This window comes from Neoarius graeffei, chromosome 10, assembly GCF_027579695.1.
Source record: "Neoarius graeffei isolate fNeoGra1 chromosome 10, fNeoGra1.pri, whole genome shotgun sequence".
NCBI lineage: Eukaryota > Metazoa > Chordata > Actinopteri > Siluriformes > Ariidae > Neoarius > Neoarius graeffei.
Window position 1 is genome coordinate 66,038,404 of NC_083578.1, and position 19,898 is coordinate 66,058,301.

Consider the following 19,898-nt stretch of genomic DNA (forward strand, 5'->3'; position numbering starts at 1 on the left):
AACTTGTCCAGGGTGTACCCCACCTCTCGCCCATAGTCAGCTGGGATAGGCTCCAGCTTGCCTGGGACCCTGTAGAACAGGATAAGCGGTTACGGATAATGGCTGGCTGGATGGAAAAACTTAACGAACCCAAGAAAGAATTGTTCATTAAGTTGTTACAGAGTAAATGGGGACCATATCTATCACATGATGAAATGCCACCACAATCAATTTTTTCCACTGGGCTCTTATCATCATATGGAAATCATATCATAAAATGTTACAGCTAAAGCTGCATTCAGTTTAAGGCCACAACATGCACTCCACAACCTCCAACCAGGAAAAGCCAAAGAAAATGCCCCCTCAACTTTCTCTACTCCCTACTCATCAACTTGCGGTAGTCTTCTCATAAGTATACAAATGTTTACTTTTGAGCAATCACGACACATTCGCTTGCAAAATGCTGGCCACACAGTTCGCTGGACACCCCTCATCATAGTTCGCTGGCTAACTTGTTGCCAACAAAACAGGATCATGGAGATGTCCTGTTTTCCACTTCATTAGTCAAACATGCCCTGGTGGAAAATGATGCCATTCCAAATAGTGAATTACCACCTACCACTGGTGAACATACCAGGTAAGTTTTTTACATGTTCAACTGACTTTTCAAACTCACACCAATTCCATAACTCAGAAATCTTTGCTTCAAGTTCATTCCTCAACAAAGGGCTGCCTATCCATCATGGCAGGCTTTTTGTCTTTGTACTCGTATTGGTTGAAAGGTTTAACTCTTACGGATCGTTTTAAATTATTTAAAAAAAAAAAAAAGTAAATATGTACCGTATATGTAAATGTACAATCATGATAAGAACGTTCTAAATATGTTAAAATATTCATTCAAATTAACCGAGTTAATTATGAAAAATTATCCAGCACTATTACCAATACAGTGTTTTCCCCAGAAAAAAAAAAATTAAAGCCCTAAATTCTGGCATGACAATACACAGACAATTGAGGGCCAATAAAGTGAAACTAGGGGGGTTCGGGAGCATGGCCCGCCGGAAAATTTTTTGAAAATAGATGCTCTCAGGTGCATTTTCAGGGTCTCCGAGAGGTTTTAGATACGTGATTATAGGATAGATTTTACCAGTGTTTCAATTATTTCTGACCTAAATAGTATTAATGTAAACACATTTGAAATTTCACCTTAAAGTTCAACATGCAAGTTAAACGGTTTTGTTATAGATTACTGAGGTCTATGATAGACTGAAAATCTACGGGGACCCCTTAATTATCTATGATCAAGTAGTGTTGTAACAAAAATATGTGCATGAAAATATGAACAGTGGTTTGCTCCAGCTTATGCAATCCAATGAAGAGAATCGATCATCATGACCTCCTGTTGATCACAAAGGGATCTGAACCCAAGACCTGCCACCTTAAAATAAGTTGCTGTATTACTGTAACTGTAATGATTTAGAATGTTTCTGATGCAATTACCGTAATATGTATAACTAATATACACTGAAAAGAAAAGTAAGGCAACTGCATATTATAAAGTTTAAATTTTGGCACTTTATTAAATGGACTAGATTAAGATTAAAACATATTGAAAGGAAAAGAAAACTTCATTCATACATTTAAATTTGCAGAAAGATTATTTACTTATAAACACATTCATGAATGATAACAGACCAGGTCAAACTTTTGTGATTAAAATCAGTCGGCTTTGTCCGTCTAGTGGGGGACAACATTGGCAGCCAATGAGATCGCTCATAATTAATCGGAAACTTCCGGGATGTCTGACGTTTTCTTTCGATGTTTTTATTGGATGGTTTGAACACGTGATCTTGACGTAGCCAACAGATTACAGTTTGTTTACATCATACCACGCGGACATGTTACTTTGACAGAATCAACACAAACATTGGAAAAAAAGACCGCTTGTTTAACACAAATATCAATCAATATGTAAACGGATCTGTTATTTGCTCTCCTATGTATCAAGTTACTTGTGGAGAGGAAATTTAACGTATCAGTATAAATCTAAGCGTATTGGATTTTAACTAAAGCAACTAAACGTATCGGCAGGCAGAGCAAGCGTATCGGGCCCGATACGCTAAAACGCTTTGGGGAAAACCATGCAATATACTAGATATGTAATAATATCATGCAATGATTAATTGCAATACAAGTTTATGATCACACAAACTGATGAAATTTTTTTAAAAATTAAAAAAAGGAGTCGATTATCAGGCTGCGTAATCTCTGAATTTTTCCTTGTTCCAGTTGTGTTATTGTGCCCTCTGCTGTCTAAACAAGATACAATAGCAGGAATACATGCGACTTCACCGTAGGTGGCTGTAACACAGCTCTAATGCCACGAAAACAGAAAAAAAAACAGACTTAAACAGGGAAAGAGCTGTTGTGCATTTGACTATTTTTTTGACTGCTGAAAGCTCAAGAAAAGAAAAATGGAGGTAAAAGTTTAAGAAAAAGCCTGTTTTTATTAACCAATTTTTAATAAAAGGAATATTTTAGTTAATAGGTTATAACAGTTATTCCATGAAATCGAGTCGTATATGAGCCGACAGCCGATGAGGCGCGGAGCACCGAGTCGGCTACAAGCCGTGTATAATGAGATTGCATGAAATTGCTTTTATTCCATCCACATTCACTAGATTTTGAAAAACAAAACCATTTGTATTTTTTGCAAATTCGATTAATAAAAACGTTATACAAAACGTCCGACAATCATTTCCGCTTAGAATGTAAATAAACCGGCAAAATGACAGTAGTAATTTGTGAAAAATGCAATAACTCTTGGGGGGGGGGGGGGGGGGGGGGGGGGGGAATACGTTCTTACCATCAAATACTTTTATTCCATATTTTGTTGTAAACAATATTTTAAAAATTGTAGCTATTTCTGTTTCTTTTAAATACTTGATATAGTGACATATCTGACTTGATGCGCGCCACCATTTTGTTTTTCTCTACTCACGGTATACGAGCTGATATCCTAGTAGTAAAGTAGCCAATCAGAGCACGTGATTGCTCATATCCACTGTATGTGGATAGCATAATATTTTATTCCAACCTTTACAAATGTGGGCAAATAATTATTGCCATTACTTAAAAAAAAGGAATATTTAAGTAGATAAAGAATAGCATCAAATCATGAACTGAATCGATTTGTGAACTGGGTGAATCATTATGATAAACATAAGAACTTTGCTGCTGCATTTAAATCGCGTACCGTTTTCCCTGGAGTATAAACAGGAGACTGTACACGTAAAATCCCTTTGTCATCCATTACCATAGGAAATACCAAAGAACATTCAAACACAAAACAGACTTACGGCTGTTGACCTGAACAAATCAGGTAATGGATATATTTTTTTTTTTTAATTATAAAAATAGTCAAGCATAACAAAATGTTTCACAGAAGAGTTTCAGATTCACCACAAACTGGACCAATGAGTATCCCGTCCCCAACACCGTGAAGAGGTAAAGGACAGGGGAAAGGGCCTAGAGATCACAACTTTAGAACTGTAGAAGTTTTATTGATTAAAATCAACTCCTAAACACCACCTTCAATAACCAGCAATTAGGAAATGCAGAGAAACCTACAAAATGCAATAGCTCACCTGACCAAGTATCAGTAGATCTACACTCGGCATCATGTGATGGCATCAAATGAGACCAAAATTAAACTTTTCAGTTAAGCATGCTTTGAGTATGTTTAGAGACAAAATATTTTATTATATGTGGGCGGCACAGTGGTGTAGTGGTTAGCGCTGTCACCTCACAGCAAGAAGGTTCTGGGTTCGAACCCAGCGGCCAGCGAGGGCCTTTGTGTGGAGTTTGCATGTTCTCCCCGTGTCTGTGTGGGTTTCCTCTGGGTGCTCCGGTTTCCCCCACAATCTAAAAGACATGCAGTTAAGTTGGCATGGGGCGGCCTTGGGCTGAGGTGCCCTTGAGCAGGGTACCTGACCCCTGACTGCTCCCCGGGCGCTCTGGTGTGGCTGCCCACTGCTATGGGTGCGCGCGCGTGTTCACTACTTCAGATGGGTTAAATGCAGAGGATGAATTTCACTGTGCTTTAAGTGTGCATGTGACAAAGGTTTCTCCTCTTCTCTTATTTCATACAAGGAAACGAACCTGCACCAGATACTCACTAGAAAATACGGGGTGGATCACCGGCACTTTGGGCCAGATTTGGGAGTGATTGTTCAAGGACTTGAGACAACTGATTGGTTTCATTAAGGCTACATCCACACGACAACGGCAACGAGATTTGATTAAAAAAATATATATATATATCGCGTCCACATGGGCAACGGATCAGTAAAATATCAGGTACATATGGCAACGCAACGCTTGCTGAAAACGATGCAATACACATGCCACACCTCTACGTGCGCTGTAAGACGGCCCCATCGGAGACACCAGAACAATAGAAGTAGGACGCATGCACATAAACCCCTTCTTCTACCCAGCGTGAAGCACTCTCAGGAACAAACACACAACAACAAGAAGAAGATGGCTGCGACTAAGCGAGGAAATCGTGCCTTCTGTGTGTACAAATTAGTTTTATTAGTGTGCATAGTTTTATATAACTTAATTTTCTTACTGTGTGTGAACAATTTATATAACTTTTTATATTGTGTGTGAACATTTTGAAAAACAGTCTTACCCAATAAAAAAAAAAAAGAAGAAATTCAAGAAATGGTTCAGTTACTTGTTTATTTAAAAGAAAAGCTGTATACAAAAGTGAATGCAATGCAGTGGTTCATACAAAACAGCGAGAGTGCTGCTTGTTCTAGTCATGTGGTTGTGACGTCATCGTAAACAAATCCGTTCTACTCATCCAGACGACTTCGCAACGGTGCCGTTGCCAGATTTTTCCACTCTGGAACCCGTTCTCAAAAAATATCGTTTTGGGGCACCCAAAACGCCGGTGCCGTGTGGACGCCAGGCCGAAACGATAAACAATTTTATCAGATTCACCTGAATCCGTTGCCGTGCGGACAGGGCCTGTATCTGCTTAGCACAGTTTTTCTAAGCAAAACCGGTTGCCTCTGCCAAGAGATTCCGACTTTGTTAGAGCCTTCAACAAGATAAGCCCAACATGCTAACAAACCAACACCAAAGTGTTTCAAGTGTATGTAATGCCTCTAAATCCCACTTCTTTCCTTGTACAAAGCAACAATCATTATGTTGACTGACCATGTGTTTTCGAACCATAGTTGATCCAAAAGGCTATAAATTGATGGAAAAATCAGTAAGATTACCCGATTTTCAGGGAATCTGCCGAGACTCACCCAGAAGATCCCGAAGGGGTCCGTGACGTCACACGTGTAACAAGGAAGCAGGTATCAATTTCATTCCCATGCGCAACAGTGATTAGACCAGTCTCGATATGGAATCGCGTTTTAGAGAGAATTCCGATAGTGATTCTTATATGTCGGACGAAGGGGCAGAAGATTATCAAGGATATTCCATGGTGAATGATTATCTTTTTGAGAACCCCAAGACGAGAAACTGCCAGTTCACTTGGTTCACAACAGTCCCACTCACTGCCGATCGTGCACCACCAGCCAGAGAGAATTGGAAACACAGATTGGTTTATGGATTTTTATTCCAAGCTGAACTGAATGTCCTGTTGTATAGGAATTTGAACATCCAAACAACGCAGCGCTTTCCCAACGTCATTTTTGTAAGATTCCTCCAACAATATCCAATCTCGGTGAGTAAACAAGTACAGAGTCAGATGAACGGAAATGACCCAGATAACCGGGGTTCCACGTGTGACTTCGCGCGAGATTTGCCCTGAAGCAAGGCTGCGATTTATTGATAGTTTTGTGCTTGATGATATAAATCATTAACTTTATTATTTTTCTCCCTGCCTTATTAATTCATTTTAGTCATTACTAATGATATATATTCATTTTAAAAGCATTGCCAAAAGGCATTACGTACACTTTAAAGAAACACAAAATCAGATGAGATTTCACAGGTAATACTGGATCACCATTTAGTCATGAAACACTAAACGCACTTTCAATCGTGTTCACATATCAGAGGTCTGACCAAGAAGAAGTGTGTAGAATCTCTCATTACGAAACGCGGCATCAGATCAAAACACGTCGGCTGGACATCAGCCTTTCACACGACACCAAGCCCGCGTTTTCAAACGACAGTCCGTCTTCTCTCTGCATTACAGGATGCGGAGTCATAAATATTCAACCTGTTTAATATTTATGTCAGTCTGACGTAGCCATGACTGGATTGTGAGTAGATCAGAAGGGTTAAGATTGGACTTTACGCATCCCATACTAAAGCTTGAATGTGGCCTAGGCTTTAGCTGTAGAGTCAAGTAGCTTTGCATAAAAACAGAACCCTTATTACAGGAGCGAGACGGAGACGAACACGAGATGCTGAGTTCAAAATGTCTGTCAAGTGAACAACTTGGAAGCGCAAATGCTACCAACCCAAGTAGGTTCCTTCCAAATGGAAAGTTTTGGGCAATATCTGTAGTGTTCCATAAGATCATACTTGAATATTATTTATATAACCAATTGGCACATCTTCACAGTTTTTTCCACTTCCATCACTGACAAAAGTGAATGAATAAAGAAATGAATCTGCTTCTGTTAGTAACTGTAACAAAGCAGGGGCGCAGATACGTTTTTTGAACTGGGGGGGATAAAGCTGCCAGCAAACCAACCCCACCATGTGTTGTGCGAGGAATATACATAGCGAGAGGCTGGGCTACGTGTGTGTGTGTGTGTGTGTGTGTGTGTGTAAAGTGTAAACCAGTGCATCCTGACTTTCTAACTATGCCTGTGTGTTGCGTGAGCGGCAGTCAGTCAACAACTCTTCGCAAAGTTTCCTTATGAAACAATATGCTCGCTGAAATTATGGCAGGGAACGCCAGATTAAACATTAAAACTGCCTTCTGAGCACTGTATCTACAGGCTACCACCGAAAGAAGGAGGCTACCAGAAGGGCATCTCTACTCCGTACGATTTTACTTTCACGACGACATTACTTTGAACAGACTATCAAAAAATTGCAAGGTGATATGATAAAGTAAGGCACAGTTTACTTAGTCGTTGTTTTTTGAAAAAACGATGCAATCGTTTTCTGCCTTTTCGGTTTGGCACCCTTCATCATGCCGTGTTGGGGTCCTGAACTAGGAGCTGTCCCCGATATGCCTGTCAAACTTGTTGTGGGTAACCATAGCAACCAAGCTCGAGCTCGCAACCTGTGCAGTCTGCGCAGCTCAACCAACCGAATATCAGTCTTTGTTTTATGTGAGTTGTTGCAACTATGTATGTACTGCTGTGCACCTCAATAAACCGAATGGTAATTAGTCTTTTGATTTTTCTGTGAGGTTTGCCTTATGCAAAGAAAGACAGCATAGACGTTTTTTCCTCCCTATAAGTGGGGGGGACCGAATGAGGTGAATTTAAATCTGGGTGGGACGAATCCCACCCGTCCCCCCCTCTATCTGCGCCCTTGTAACAAAGCTGAAACAAATGTGAAAAGATGGTCTGTCCTGTTTTTTTTTTTCTTTCAAACAAATCTTCATTACATTACACTACAAGATGAGTTAAGGACGGTCATTTGTTGCCACAAAAGACCTGCAGAATGACCATGCCGTTATCCTGAACCACACAACAGAAAGGACACTTGACATTTCCAGGAATGAGAGTGTAAAAATAACAGATGTGATGCCCTTTGCAGGTTAGCTTTTCCAGCTCAAGGGGTTCATGGTCAAGATGTAAAATGCCATTCTATAACCCTGATGCAAGAGAGAAAGAAACTCTCAACCAAACACCCGTTCTCTTCTGATATCAGCAAGAACGTTGACAGAACCAGCCTCAGAGAACTCCAGGGAAGCTGTGTGAGCTGCCTTCACTGCCTTTAGGAGATGCATGACAGGACGATTGCACAATAAATAGGCCCCTGTGTTTCCTCAGTCGGTAGTTATTCTTTCTATCTTTGATGTTTTTGTACATTCGGGCCGAGACAACACGCACAAGAGGCCGCAGCCTCGCTGCCGACAAGATCGTTTCCTCCCATTTCAAATAAATAGTGCCTTTTTCTATAAGCAGACCCCATGACATTAGCCGACCACTTGAGTGTGTTAAGTGAGAAGAAGAGAAAGACATGCTTTAGGGATGAAACTATGTACAATTAAAGGCAAAGAAATAGTACTTGGTGGTGAGGGGAGGAATGAATGCAGTGATCAATATACGGTATGATACGATACTGCTCCCACCCTGACCATCTCCAGCAGTTATGATGGTGAAGATGATAGTAAGGATGATGGGGAGTATATCATGTACATACAGGACATTTTTTCGATGGAATAAAAACATGTATTCTCTTCCCTTCTGGCAGGTCTTTCATTCATTCATTTGGTTTGATAGCATGCAATATTGTTATCATATCACTTATCCTACGTGCATTACAATCACTCTACCCAATGGAAAAAGAGTGTTGAATATACATGTTTTATGATATCGCATGGTTGTCCAGACAACATGATGTCACACGTCGGTGATAGAAAATTTCCACACTAGCGAGCAACTGAGACAATTTGTAAACAAACATGGCCACCAGGTTTGCTTTGTTAAATATGGAAGATTGAGAGAATTTTGAAAGAGAAAAGATGCGTTGAACACCAGAAAGGTGTGTGTATGTATATTATTATTATTATTATTATTATTATTATTATTCTACCGTTCAAAAGTTTGGGGTCACCCAGAAAATTGTGTGTTTTCCATGAAAAGTCACACTTTTATTTACCACCATAAGTTGTAAAATGAATAGAAAATATAGTCAAGACATTTTTCTGGCCATTTTGAGCATTTAATCGACCCCACAAATGTGATGCTCCAGAAACTCAATCTGCTCAAAGGAAGGTCAGTTTTATAGCTTCTCTAAAGAGCTCAACTGTTTTCAGCTGTGCTAACATGATTGTACAAGGGTTTTCTAATCATCCATTAGCCTTCTGAGGCAATGAGCAAACACATTGTACCATTAGAACACTGGAGTGAGAGTTGCTGGAAATGGGCCTCTATACACCTATGGAGATATTGCACCAAAAACCACACATTTGCAGCTAGAATAGTCATTTACCACATTAGCAATGTATAGAGTGGATTTCTGATTAGTTTAAAGTGATCTTCATTGAAAAGAACAGTGCTTTTCTTTCAAAAATAAGGACATTTCAAAGTGACCCCAAACTTTTGAACGGTAGTGTATATATGAGCCACTTTTTCCATGGAATAAAAACCATGTATTCTGTTCCCTTCTAGTGGGTTTATTGATGGCATGCAATATCATTTCGCTTATCCTCAATGTATTACACCACTTTCTCCAATGGAGAACGAGCATGCAATATTGTTACAATATTGCACGCTGTCAAGACAACACGACGTCGCACATCGGAGCTGATGCGAAGATCCAATGACAAAACTTTGTTGCTGCGCATGCGCAGAATCACTTCTTTGTCAGCCAGGGAAGAGAGAAGATCCAGTGCTAGGATTAAGCACTAAACAAATAAACTGAAAACAGAAACTAAAGACGTGCTGAACACCCAAAAGGCTACCAAAACTTCATTATATATTCTTCACGCATATTTACAAGAGAAAAACGTACCAACGGACATCAAAAAACTGGAAAGGAGACACGTCGGAGATGTAAAACTTCTGCACTAGTGACAGTTTGTACACAAGCATGGCTGTGAGGTTTGCTTCATGAAAAGTGGAAGCTTTAAGTCAGTATCTCACTGGGCGGCGACAGCTTGAGACAAATTGCGAACGTCATTCGCGAGAGAGTTTCAAAAGTGTCTTGAAACATTCGCGGGGCTTCTCAATTTCCTCGCATGAATCGCAAAGTGTGGCTCCTTCGTCGCTGAAATTTTGAACACGTTCAAAAAAATTTCTGCAACAAAATTTCTCTCAAAATAGCCGCAAATGTGTCGCTGGTGTCGCAAAGCCGTCACGAACCCTTCTCAAGTCAGTTTCCGTGAGACAGGAAGTGCGAGTGTATCTCACTGGGCTGCGACAGCCTGCGACTAGTTGGAGACACAACAATTGCGGATATCAATTCAGTGTGATTCCAAGTGAAAATTGTCACTAATTTGCATATTTTAATCGCAATTGTGTCTCCAACTAGTCACAGCCCAGTGAGATACTACCCTTGGAGAGAACTTTGAAACAGAAAGATGCGTTGAACACCCAAAAGGCTACTAAAACTTCACGGGATATTCTTTGTGCATTTAATCTTTTGCATTAAACACATGGAAAAACCGGAAAAGAGACACGGAGATGTAAAACCTCCATGCTACCGAGTGACTGACAGTTTGTACACAAACATGGCCACGAGGTTTGCTTCATTAAAAGCAGAAGACACAGAGAAAGATGCACTAAACACTCAAAAGGCTACCAAAACTCCCCTGGATATTCTTCATGTATATTTCCAGGAGTAAAAAACATACCACCAGATATCAAAAAACTGGAAGAGAGCAATAGCAGAAATATTGTCAATGTTCTACTTGGAGGTGAGGAAAAGTGATGAGGACTTCACTCAGCAAAACCCTTTTGTTTTGAACAACTGCAACGTAACAATTAACTATTACCAAAAGGAACTTTGAACTTGAATTGTCAATCTGTATATAGCTTGTATATAAGTTAGGTTGGGTGGCACGGTGGTGTAGTGGTTAGCACTGTCGCCTCACAGCAAGAAGGTCCGGGTTCGAGCCCCGTGGCCAGCGAGGGCCTTTCTGTGCGGAGTTTGCATGTTCTCCCCGTGTCCGCATGGGTTTCCTCCGGGTGCTCCGGTTTCCCCCACAGTCCAAAGACATGCAGGTTAGGTTAACTGGTGACTCTAAATTGACCGTAGGTGTGAATGGTTGTGTCTCTCTATGTGTCAGCCCTGCGATAACCTGGTGACTTGTCCAGGGTGTACCCCGCCTTTCGCCCGTAGTCAGCTGGGATAGGCTCCAGCTTGCCTGCGACCCTGTAGAACAGGATAAGCGGCTACAGATAATGGATGGATGGATGGATAAGTTGGGTTGTTGTTCAGGCTTTTTGGACTTGTACCATTTTCATCATTCGAACTTTGTACATTGGACTGACAGAACATCGAATTACGTTAGATCAGAATCCGCATTCAGTATTAGTAAGTTACCCCCCCGTTCTTAACTTTTTGTAAAATCTGTAATTGTTCCATTGAATGTGTATGTATAATAATGGCTATCATGGTATATCAGATACTGTATATCCCATTCAGCTAGCATGATATTGTATAGTATCACACTAGCTGAATTGGAAAAAAAAAAAAAACTGATATACCACTCAACACCAGCCAATATTATTTAAATGAGATATCCTTAGCATCTTCTTCAGCATCATAACTGTTCCTGGATTTGGGTGAACTGAAACTGAGTCAAGAAAAATGGCATGTGTGAAATCTGAGAAAGCAAAGTAGCTTCTGAAACAATAAGGCCCGAGTGCTGTCAGCGCAGAAAGGAGGAGATCCTGTTTCTGTTATGAGGAAGTGTACATGATGAACACTAGCGTGTGTGTGTGTGTGTGTGTGTGTGTGGAGTGGTTCTGGATAAATGAACCCTTAAGACGGCAACAATCTTTCACAGTGGCCCATAATAATAATAATAATAATGGCTGTCTCATCATGGTATATCAGATACATTCTATTCAGCTAGTATGATATTGAACTTGTCTTCGACTCATTCAGCATCACACTAGCTCATTCTCAGCTCATTATCTGTAGCCGCTTTATCCTTCTACAGGGTTGCAGGCAAGCTGGAGCCTATCCCAGCTGACTACGGGCGAAAGGCGGGGTACACCCTGGACAAGTCGCCAGGTCATCACAGGGCTGACACATAGACACAGACAACCATTCACACTCACATTCACACCTACGGTCAATTTAGAGTCACCAGTTAACCTAACCTGCATGTCTTTGGACTGTGGGGGAAACCGGAGCACCCGGAGGAAACCCACGCGGACACGGGGAGAACATGCAAACTCCGCACAGAAAGGCCCTCACCGGCCACGGGGCTCGAACCCAGAACCTTCTTGCTGTGAGGCGACAGTGCTAACCACTACACCACCGTGCCGCCCCATCACACTAGCTGAATGGAAAAAAATCTGATATACCACTCGACACCAGCCAATATTATTTAAACATCATGATATCCTGAACATCATCTTCAGCATCATAACTGTTCCTGGCTTTGGGTGAAGTCTAACAACAACAACTTCTTCTTCTTTTGGCTGCTCCTGATTAGGGGTCATCACAGAGGATCTTTCATCTCCATCCTTCTCTACCACATCCATGTATCTCCTCTTTGGCCTTCCTCGTTTTCATGTGCCCGGCAGCTCCATCCTCAACATTCTCCGCATCTCTTCTCAGGATGTGCCCAAACCATCTCCGTCTCATCTCTCTTAGCTTAATTCCCAAGCTCTCATGAAAAACGGCATGTGTGAAATCTAGTAGCTTCTGAAACAATAAGGCCCGAGTGCTGTCAGCGCAGAAAGGAGGAGATCCTGTTTCTGTTATGAGGAAGTGTACATGATGAACACTAGCGTGTGTGTGGAGTGGTTCTGGATAAATGAACCCTTAAGACGGCAACAATCTTTCACAGTGGCCCATAATAATAATAATAATAATAATAATGCCCAAATCATTATTTTTTACGTTAGTATACTGGCTGGCTCTAACAATCTCCAGAAGTCCATTGCCAGGAAAACCATGCTTCCTCTGGCCAGATCCAAATGGAGGAAGTCCCAGTGTGACTCCCAGTGTCCGGCTAACAGCTAAAGCCTCCATTCATTACCCGTTATTAACTCAGCAGAGCGTCAGGCAGCGTCAGGCCGGCAGCTAAGCACTCATTCCTCACCGTTTTGCACAACTTGAGTGAAATGTGTGCAGGTTAGGATGTGGTTTGTGCTTTTCCAGGCCACCGAGCTAACCGCTGGAAGAGTGAGCAGCATTTCCGCTAGCTTTACTCATCTTCAGGAGAGGAGAGGAGAGGAGAGGAGCTTCATAATCCTGGCATGACCTTGCACTGATTTGACAGCCCTGAAACACCGCTGAGAGCTGGACAGGCTGGCTGGAGTAGGAGTAGTTGTAGTAAGTGTATTTATTTACCTGAATGCTGAGTGAATATGTTGACTCCAGGGTCGGACGCGTTAGTGGTCACGGCGAGCCTGCAGGCTGGTGTCCCGGCGCTCGTCGCTTCCCGCGGTCTCCTCCCGGAGCTGCTCCCCCGGCTCCCTTTGCTTTGGTGAGGCTGCGGTTGGTGCTGTGAGTGGCCGTGCGGTGGGCTCTGGAGTGCCGCCGAGGCCCCCTCACCCACTCGCGCTACCTGCTGTCCCATTCTCCAGCGCGTCTGCGTGAAATGATCCGCCGGGACCCGAGCAACGAAACACCACCGTCCGCTGGATCACATCCCCCTTCCAGAGGGACAGCGGAGCGGCCTATTAACCGCGCTCTTCACCCCGTCTTACTTTGATAGCTTAGCCCCAGAGCTAGCGGTCGGTGTGTGTTTAATCCCACCCACCTCGGCTTGTGCACAATGTATCACCAATCAGTTCTGTTCACTTTAAAGGCACCACTCGATATCCTGGCGGGCCGGAAATTCTGATCCTGGTGATCCCAGGGTTGTTGTTGTTGTTTTCGCCTCTTCTGAACCGGACCCTAACGAGGCGATGTGTTTTGCTGAAGCAGCTCCGCGCGCGCCCCCTCCGCCGCCGCCATCTTTACCGCAGAATCCCTCGCGTGCAGTTTACAGGCCAATGAATCGGTATGGACCGGGAAAGGGGAGGAGCTTGTGCATGGGGCGGGGTCAATATACAAATAGGACGGGAGGAAGCTCACCTTGCCCCGCCCACTTATTCAAACCTGTCCTGTTTCTTAAACTTTTTTTTTTTTTTGTCACTTCCATATGAACACCCAAGTCATTAATTGGCTATCTAGTTAATCCAAAATATAAATGAATGCAAGGTTGTTGCATTTCTGTGCGGAGTTTGCATGTTCTCCCCGTGTCCGCGTGGGTTTCCTCCACAGTCCAAAGACATGCAGGTTAGGTTAACTGGTGACTCTAAATTGACCGTAGGTGTGAATGTGAGTGTGAATGGTTGTCTGTGTCTATGTGTCAGCCCTGTGATGACCTGGCGACTTGTCCAGGGTGTACCCCGCCTTTCGCCCGTAGTCAGCTGGGATAGGCTCCAGCTTGCCTGCAGAACAGGATAAAGCGGCGAGAGATAATAAGATGAGATGAGAAGTTTCATCCAGGTCCGGGTTCGAGCCCCGTGGCTGGCAAGGGCCTTTCTGTGTGGAGTTTGCATGTTCTCCTCGTGTCCACGTGGGTTTCCTGCAGGTGCTCCGGTTTCCCCGACAGTCCAAAGACATGCAGGTTAGGTTAACTGGTGACTCTAAATTGACCGTAGGTGTGAATGTGAGTGTGAATGGTTGTGTGTCTATGTGTCAGCCCTGTGATGACCTGGCGACTTGTCCAGGGTGTACCCCGCCTTTCGCCCGTAGTCAGCTGGGATAGGCTCCAGCTTGCCTGCAACCCTGCGGAACAGGATAAAGCGGCTAGAGATAATGAGATGCCATGAGATCTCAAGTTTCATCCAGGGCAGCACGGTGGTGTAGTGGTTAGCGCTGTTGCCTCACAGCAAGAAGGTCCTGGGGTCAAGTCCAGCCTTGGGCAGCAGGGGCCTTTCTGTGTGGAGTTTGCATGCTCTACCCGTGTCTGCGTGCGTTTCCTCCGGATGCTCCGGTTTCCCCCACAGTTCAAAGACATGCGGTTAGATTAATATGGGACAGCCATGGGCTGAGGTGCCCCCAAGCGAGGCACCCCTAAGCAAGGCACCTAACTCCCATGGCTGCTCATTGCTCATGTGTGTGTTCACAATGCAGATTAGGCTAATTGGTGGCTCTAAATTGACCGTAGGTGTGAATGTGAACGGTTGTTTGTGTCTATGTGCTAGCCCTGTGATGACCTGGCGACTTGTCCAGGGTGTACCCCACCTCTTGCCCATGGTCACCTGGAATAGGCTCCAGCTTGCCTGCGACCTTGTAGAACAGGATAAGCGGCTACAGATAATGGATGGATGGATGGATGGATGGGAGTTTCATCCATCCATCCATTATCTGTAACCACTTATCCTGTGCAGGGTCATGGACAAGCTGGAGCCTATCCCAGCTGACAATGGACAAGAGGCGAGGTACACCCTGGACAAGTCACCAGGTCATCATAGGGCTGACATATAGAGACTGACAACTATGGCCAATTTAGCCTAACCTGTTTGGACTGTGTTTGGACTGTCGGGGAAACCCACGTAGACACGGGGAGAACATGCAAACTCCACACAGAAAGGCCCTCGCCGGCCACGGGGCTCGAACCAGGACCTTCTTGCTGTGAGGCAACAGTGCTAACCACTACACCACCGTGCCGCTGTCTCAAGTTTCATCTCATCTCATTATCTCTAGCCGCTTTATCCTGTGCTACAGGGTCGCAGGCAAGCTGGAGCCTATCCCAGCTGACTACGGGCGAAAGGCGGGGTACACCCTGGACAAGTCGCCAGGTCATCACAGGGCTGACACACAGACAACCATTCACACTCACATTCACACCTATGGTCAATTTAGAGTTACCAGTTAACCTAACCTGCATGTCTTTGGACTGTGGGGGAAACCGGAGCACCCAGAGGAAACCCACGCTGACACAGGGAGAACATGCAAACTCCACACAGAAAGGCCCTTGCCAGCCACGGGGCTCGAACCAGGACCTTCTTGCTGTGAGGCGACAGCGCTAACCACTACACCACCGTGCCGCCCCGTCTCAAATTTCAAACAGTCAATAAATTAAATACAAAAATAATAAAGGAATAATATGTTACCAAATCACTCTTTTTTTCTTTTTTTTACTGTTCACCTCTTCCTGTTTTTATCATTTTACGGTCTTGTTGGATGTGGAGCGATCCCGGGAACACTGGACACAAAGTGGGAATGCACCCTGGTTGGGATACCAGTCCATTGTATGACAGCATACCCACACACATTCACACACTCATTCACACCTGGGGCAATATAGAACAGTTAGTCCACTTACCAGCATGTTTTTTGGACAGTGGTAGTAAACAAGAAAACCCAGAGGAAGCCCCTGTAGTCATGGGGTTGAATCAGCAGAACTCCACAGAAACAGTAACCTGAGTTCAGGATCAAACCGGGGACATCAACGTTAAATGCTGCACCACTGATGTGTTTGATTTGGAGATCAGACTCTAAATTCCTGTTAGGCTCATTGACTTCCTAGAATTCAAATTTTATTTGATGTTTTACCTCATGAATTTTATTGATTTATTCTTTTTCTTTTTCAAAATAGACACATTTCAATTCTGAGTCTTGCAACATATTTCAAAAAAAGCTGGGATGGGAAAGCATTGACCACTTTGTAATGTTGCCATTCCTTCTCATAACACTTTAAAGATGTTTAGGGACTGAAGACACCAAGTAATGAAGCATTTCAGATGTTATTTTGTCCCATTCTTCCTGCAAACAGGCCTTAAGGTGTGCAACAGTACAGGGCCATCTGTGTCATATTTTTCATTTCAAAATTCTCCGCACATTGTCTATAGGGAACAGAGGGGACAGGCACCCTCTTCTTCCACAGCCATGCCTTTGTAATGTGTGCAGAATGTGGTTTTGTATTGTCTTGTTGAAATAGCTCTGGAAAAGATGTCTTGAAGGCAGAATATCATATGTTACTCCAAAATCTCAATGTGCTTTTCTGCATTAATGCTCCATCACAGAAGTGTAAGTTACCTTTGCCAAGGGCACTGACACAAGCCCATACCATGACAGACCCTGGCTTTTGGGCTTGTTGCTGGTAACAGTCTGGATGGGCCTTTTTGTCTTTGGTCCGGAGCACACGGCATGAGTTTCTTACAAAAAAGACCTAGAATACTGATTCGCCTGACCACAGTACATATTTCCACTGTGTGGTGGTCCATCCCAGATGCCTCTGAGCCCAGAGAAGTTAACAACACTTCTGGACATGGTTATCATAAGGCTTCCTTTTGTACAGTAAAGTTTTAACTTGCATTTGTGGCTGTAACTCCATATTGTAGTGCTTGACAAAGATTTGCCACAGTAATCCAGAGCCCGGCGGCACGGTGGTGTAGTGGTTAGCGCTGTCGCCTCACAGCAAGAAGGTCCTGGGTTCGAGCCCCGGGGCCGGCGAGGGCCTTTCTGTGTGGAGTTTGCATGTTCTCCCCGTGTCCGCGTGGGTTTCCTCCGGGTGCTCCGGTTTCCCCCACAGTCCAAGGACATGCAGGTTAGGTTAACTGGTGACTCTAAATTGAGCGTAGGTGTGAATGTGAGTGTGAATGGTTGTCTGTGTCTATGTGTCAGCCCTGTGATGACCTGGTGACTTGTCCAGGGTGTACCCCGCCTTTCGCCCGTAGTCAGCTGGGATAGGCTCCAGCTTGCCTGCGACCCTGTAGAAGGATAAAGCGGCTAGAGATAATGAGATGAGATGAGATCCAGAGCCCATGTGGTTATATCACAATGGATGGATGGAATGGATGTATATTAACGAATGACATGAAGTTTACCAGACAAAACATGAAATATCTTAGGTTCATCCTGTCTGCAATTAAATACAAGTCAAAGTAAATCTAGAAATTATTGCTTTTTTTTTGTTACATTTTCAATACTGCCCCAACTTTTTCTGATTTGGGGTTGAATATAACATAGCTAAATGGCTAGAAGACGAAGAGAACATAATGTTCATGAAACTACCAGAAGTTAAGCCATTTTGCCAATAGAAAGAACACAATATGGCCAAAGGTTTGTGGACAAATGGCCTAAGGGGCTTAGCCCAAACTTATTCTGGCATGACAGTGCCTCTGTGCACAAAGCAAGGTCCATGAAGACATGCCAAGGTTGGTGTGGAAGAACTCAAGTGGCCTGCACAGATGAACTGGAATGCTGACTGTACCCCAGGCCTCCTCACTCAACATCAGTGCCTGACCTCACTAGTGCTATTGAGGCTGAATGGGTAAATCGCCACAGAAAAGTGGAGGTTATTATAACATCAGTGAGGGGAATAAATCTTTTTTTTCCCAAAAAACTTTTGGTTATCTCATCTCATTATCTCTAGCCGTTTTATCCTGTTCTACAGGGTCGCAGGCAAGCTGGAGCCTATCCCAGCTGGCTACGGGCAAAAGGCGGGGTACACCCTGGACAAGTCGCCAGGTCATCACAGACTTTTGGTTGTATAGTCAATAATCTGTTTCAAAATTATTAAAAGTTGGAGATAGAAGTTATGATACTGAAATGGTTTAGTGTGTATAGGAATAATTTACTATTACTAAGTCTGATGTTAATATGAAATATAATTGATATTGAAGAGAAGAATTCCTATAGCATGATGCTGGCACCACCATGCTTTACAGTGGGTATCGTGTTCGTAGGGTGATATCTGTCTTAGTGCCAAACACCTCTTTTGCTCAAAAAGTTTTATTTTGAATGTGATTAATTCTGAGCACAGTCACAGTTCCCATTTCTAACAGTAGAAAGCTATGATGATACACACAGCATTAACATACTGAGTGAACTGAGAATAAAATTCTTGAACTTTGTTTCCAAAAATTCACAGGCCAGACGGATCTGGAATCCAAAAAAGAGACCATGAGATGTCCACTGTTATATCTTCTGCTTCTCAGAAGTAACCAGTCTCATATATTCAGTAGCACATATTTCAGGAGTTCATTAGTTTGGATTTCTTGGACTGAGAGATATCAAAATGTTTGGATAAGCACACATATGCATGAAAAGCCAGCGATCAGCAGTTTCTGAAATACTCAAAAGCACCCATCTGCCAACAACAACCATTCCAACAAAAACCAAGTCACTGAGATAATTATTTTCTTCATTTTGATGTTTGATGTGAACATTAACTGAAGCTCTTGACTTGTATTTGCATAGCTCACCACCATACCTGTCAACTTTGAGGTTTGAAAAAAAGGGATATTTCCCAGATTTTTAACTCAAAATAAGGGAAAATTTCAGAAAGTCGTACCTTTCACCAAAAGTGGGTGTGTAGTTGAATGGGGGCAATTTTCTATCTAGTATTTGTGATTTCCTGTACTCTGGTGCATGTTGGTGATAGCCAAGACCCAAACTCAATATGCTTATGGTTTATAGAGTGCATTTGTGAATAAACTATACATTTATTTTTATTTGCTTTCAGTGGTACCAGTTATTTCCCAAATTAAGGGCTAAAATATGTATCTTATGTTAAAATAAAGGTAATTATATAACCAGTCAATAAATTAAATTCCATTGCAATTTATTATGGTTTTACCATAGTCATGGCCTCGGAACACTAGATAGATAGATAGATAGATAGATAGATAGATAGATAGATAGATAGATAGATAGATAGATAGATAGAGTAATAAAGAGATAGAGTAAGATATTAAACCAAGAGTGATTTAAAATGGGTAAGTTTCAGATAGAAAATAAAATAGACAATGAGTGGATAAAACAGTTAATACACCAATTAGTTTACACTAGGCTATTTATGAGGTCTTAGCCAGGACATACTTAATGTAAACATGTGTAGCTTACCTTTGATTATTTGGAAGGCTTTCGTTTTCCCCATGGAAAATTTCTTTGCGATGGAAGAGTCTGGGAACATTCCAGCCACGCACTTGTTGAAATCATCAAAGAAAGAGAGGCTAATGTTTTTCTTAGCTATTAGCATCGCCATCTTCACCTCAGACCTAATCACTTGTTCAGCCTCGCCTCCAGGGTACATGAATTCATGGCGCGACTTCCTGCTGTAAACTCCTGTCAGA

The 19,898-nt window shown here is 42.8% G+C and overlaps 1 protein-coding gene across 1 annotated transcript in view; it reads right to left on the minus strand.

The window, feature by feature from the left end:
• The window catches only part of abl2 (c-abl oncogene 2, non-receptor tyrosine kinase), an 87,954-nt gene extending 74,168 nt beyond the window's left edge, over window positions 1-13,786 (minus strand). The window contains exon 1 of the mRNA XM_060932137.1: window positions 13,174-13,786. Coding sequence (XP_060788120.1) covers window positions 13,174-13,402 — 229 coding nt within the window. The 5' untranslated portion in view covers window positions 13,403-13,786. The remainder of the gene's footprint in view (window positions 1-13,173) is intronic.
• Between the last annotated feature and the right edge of the window lie 6,112 nt (window positions 13,787-19,898).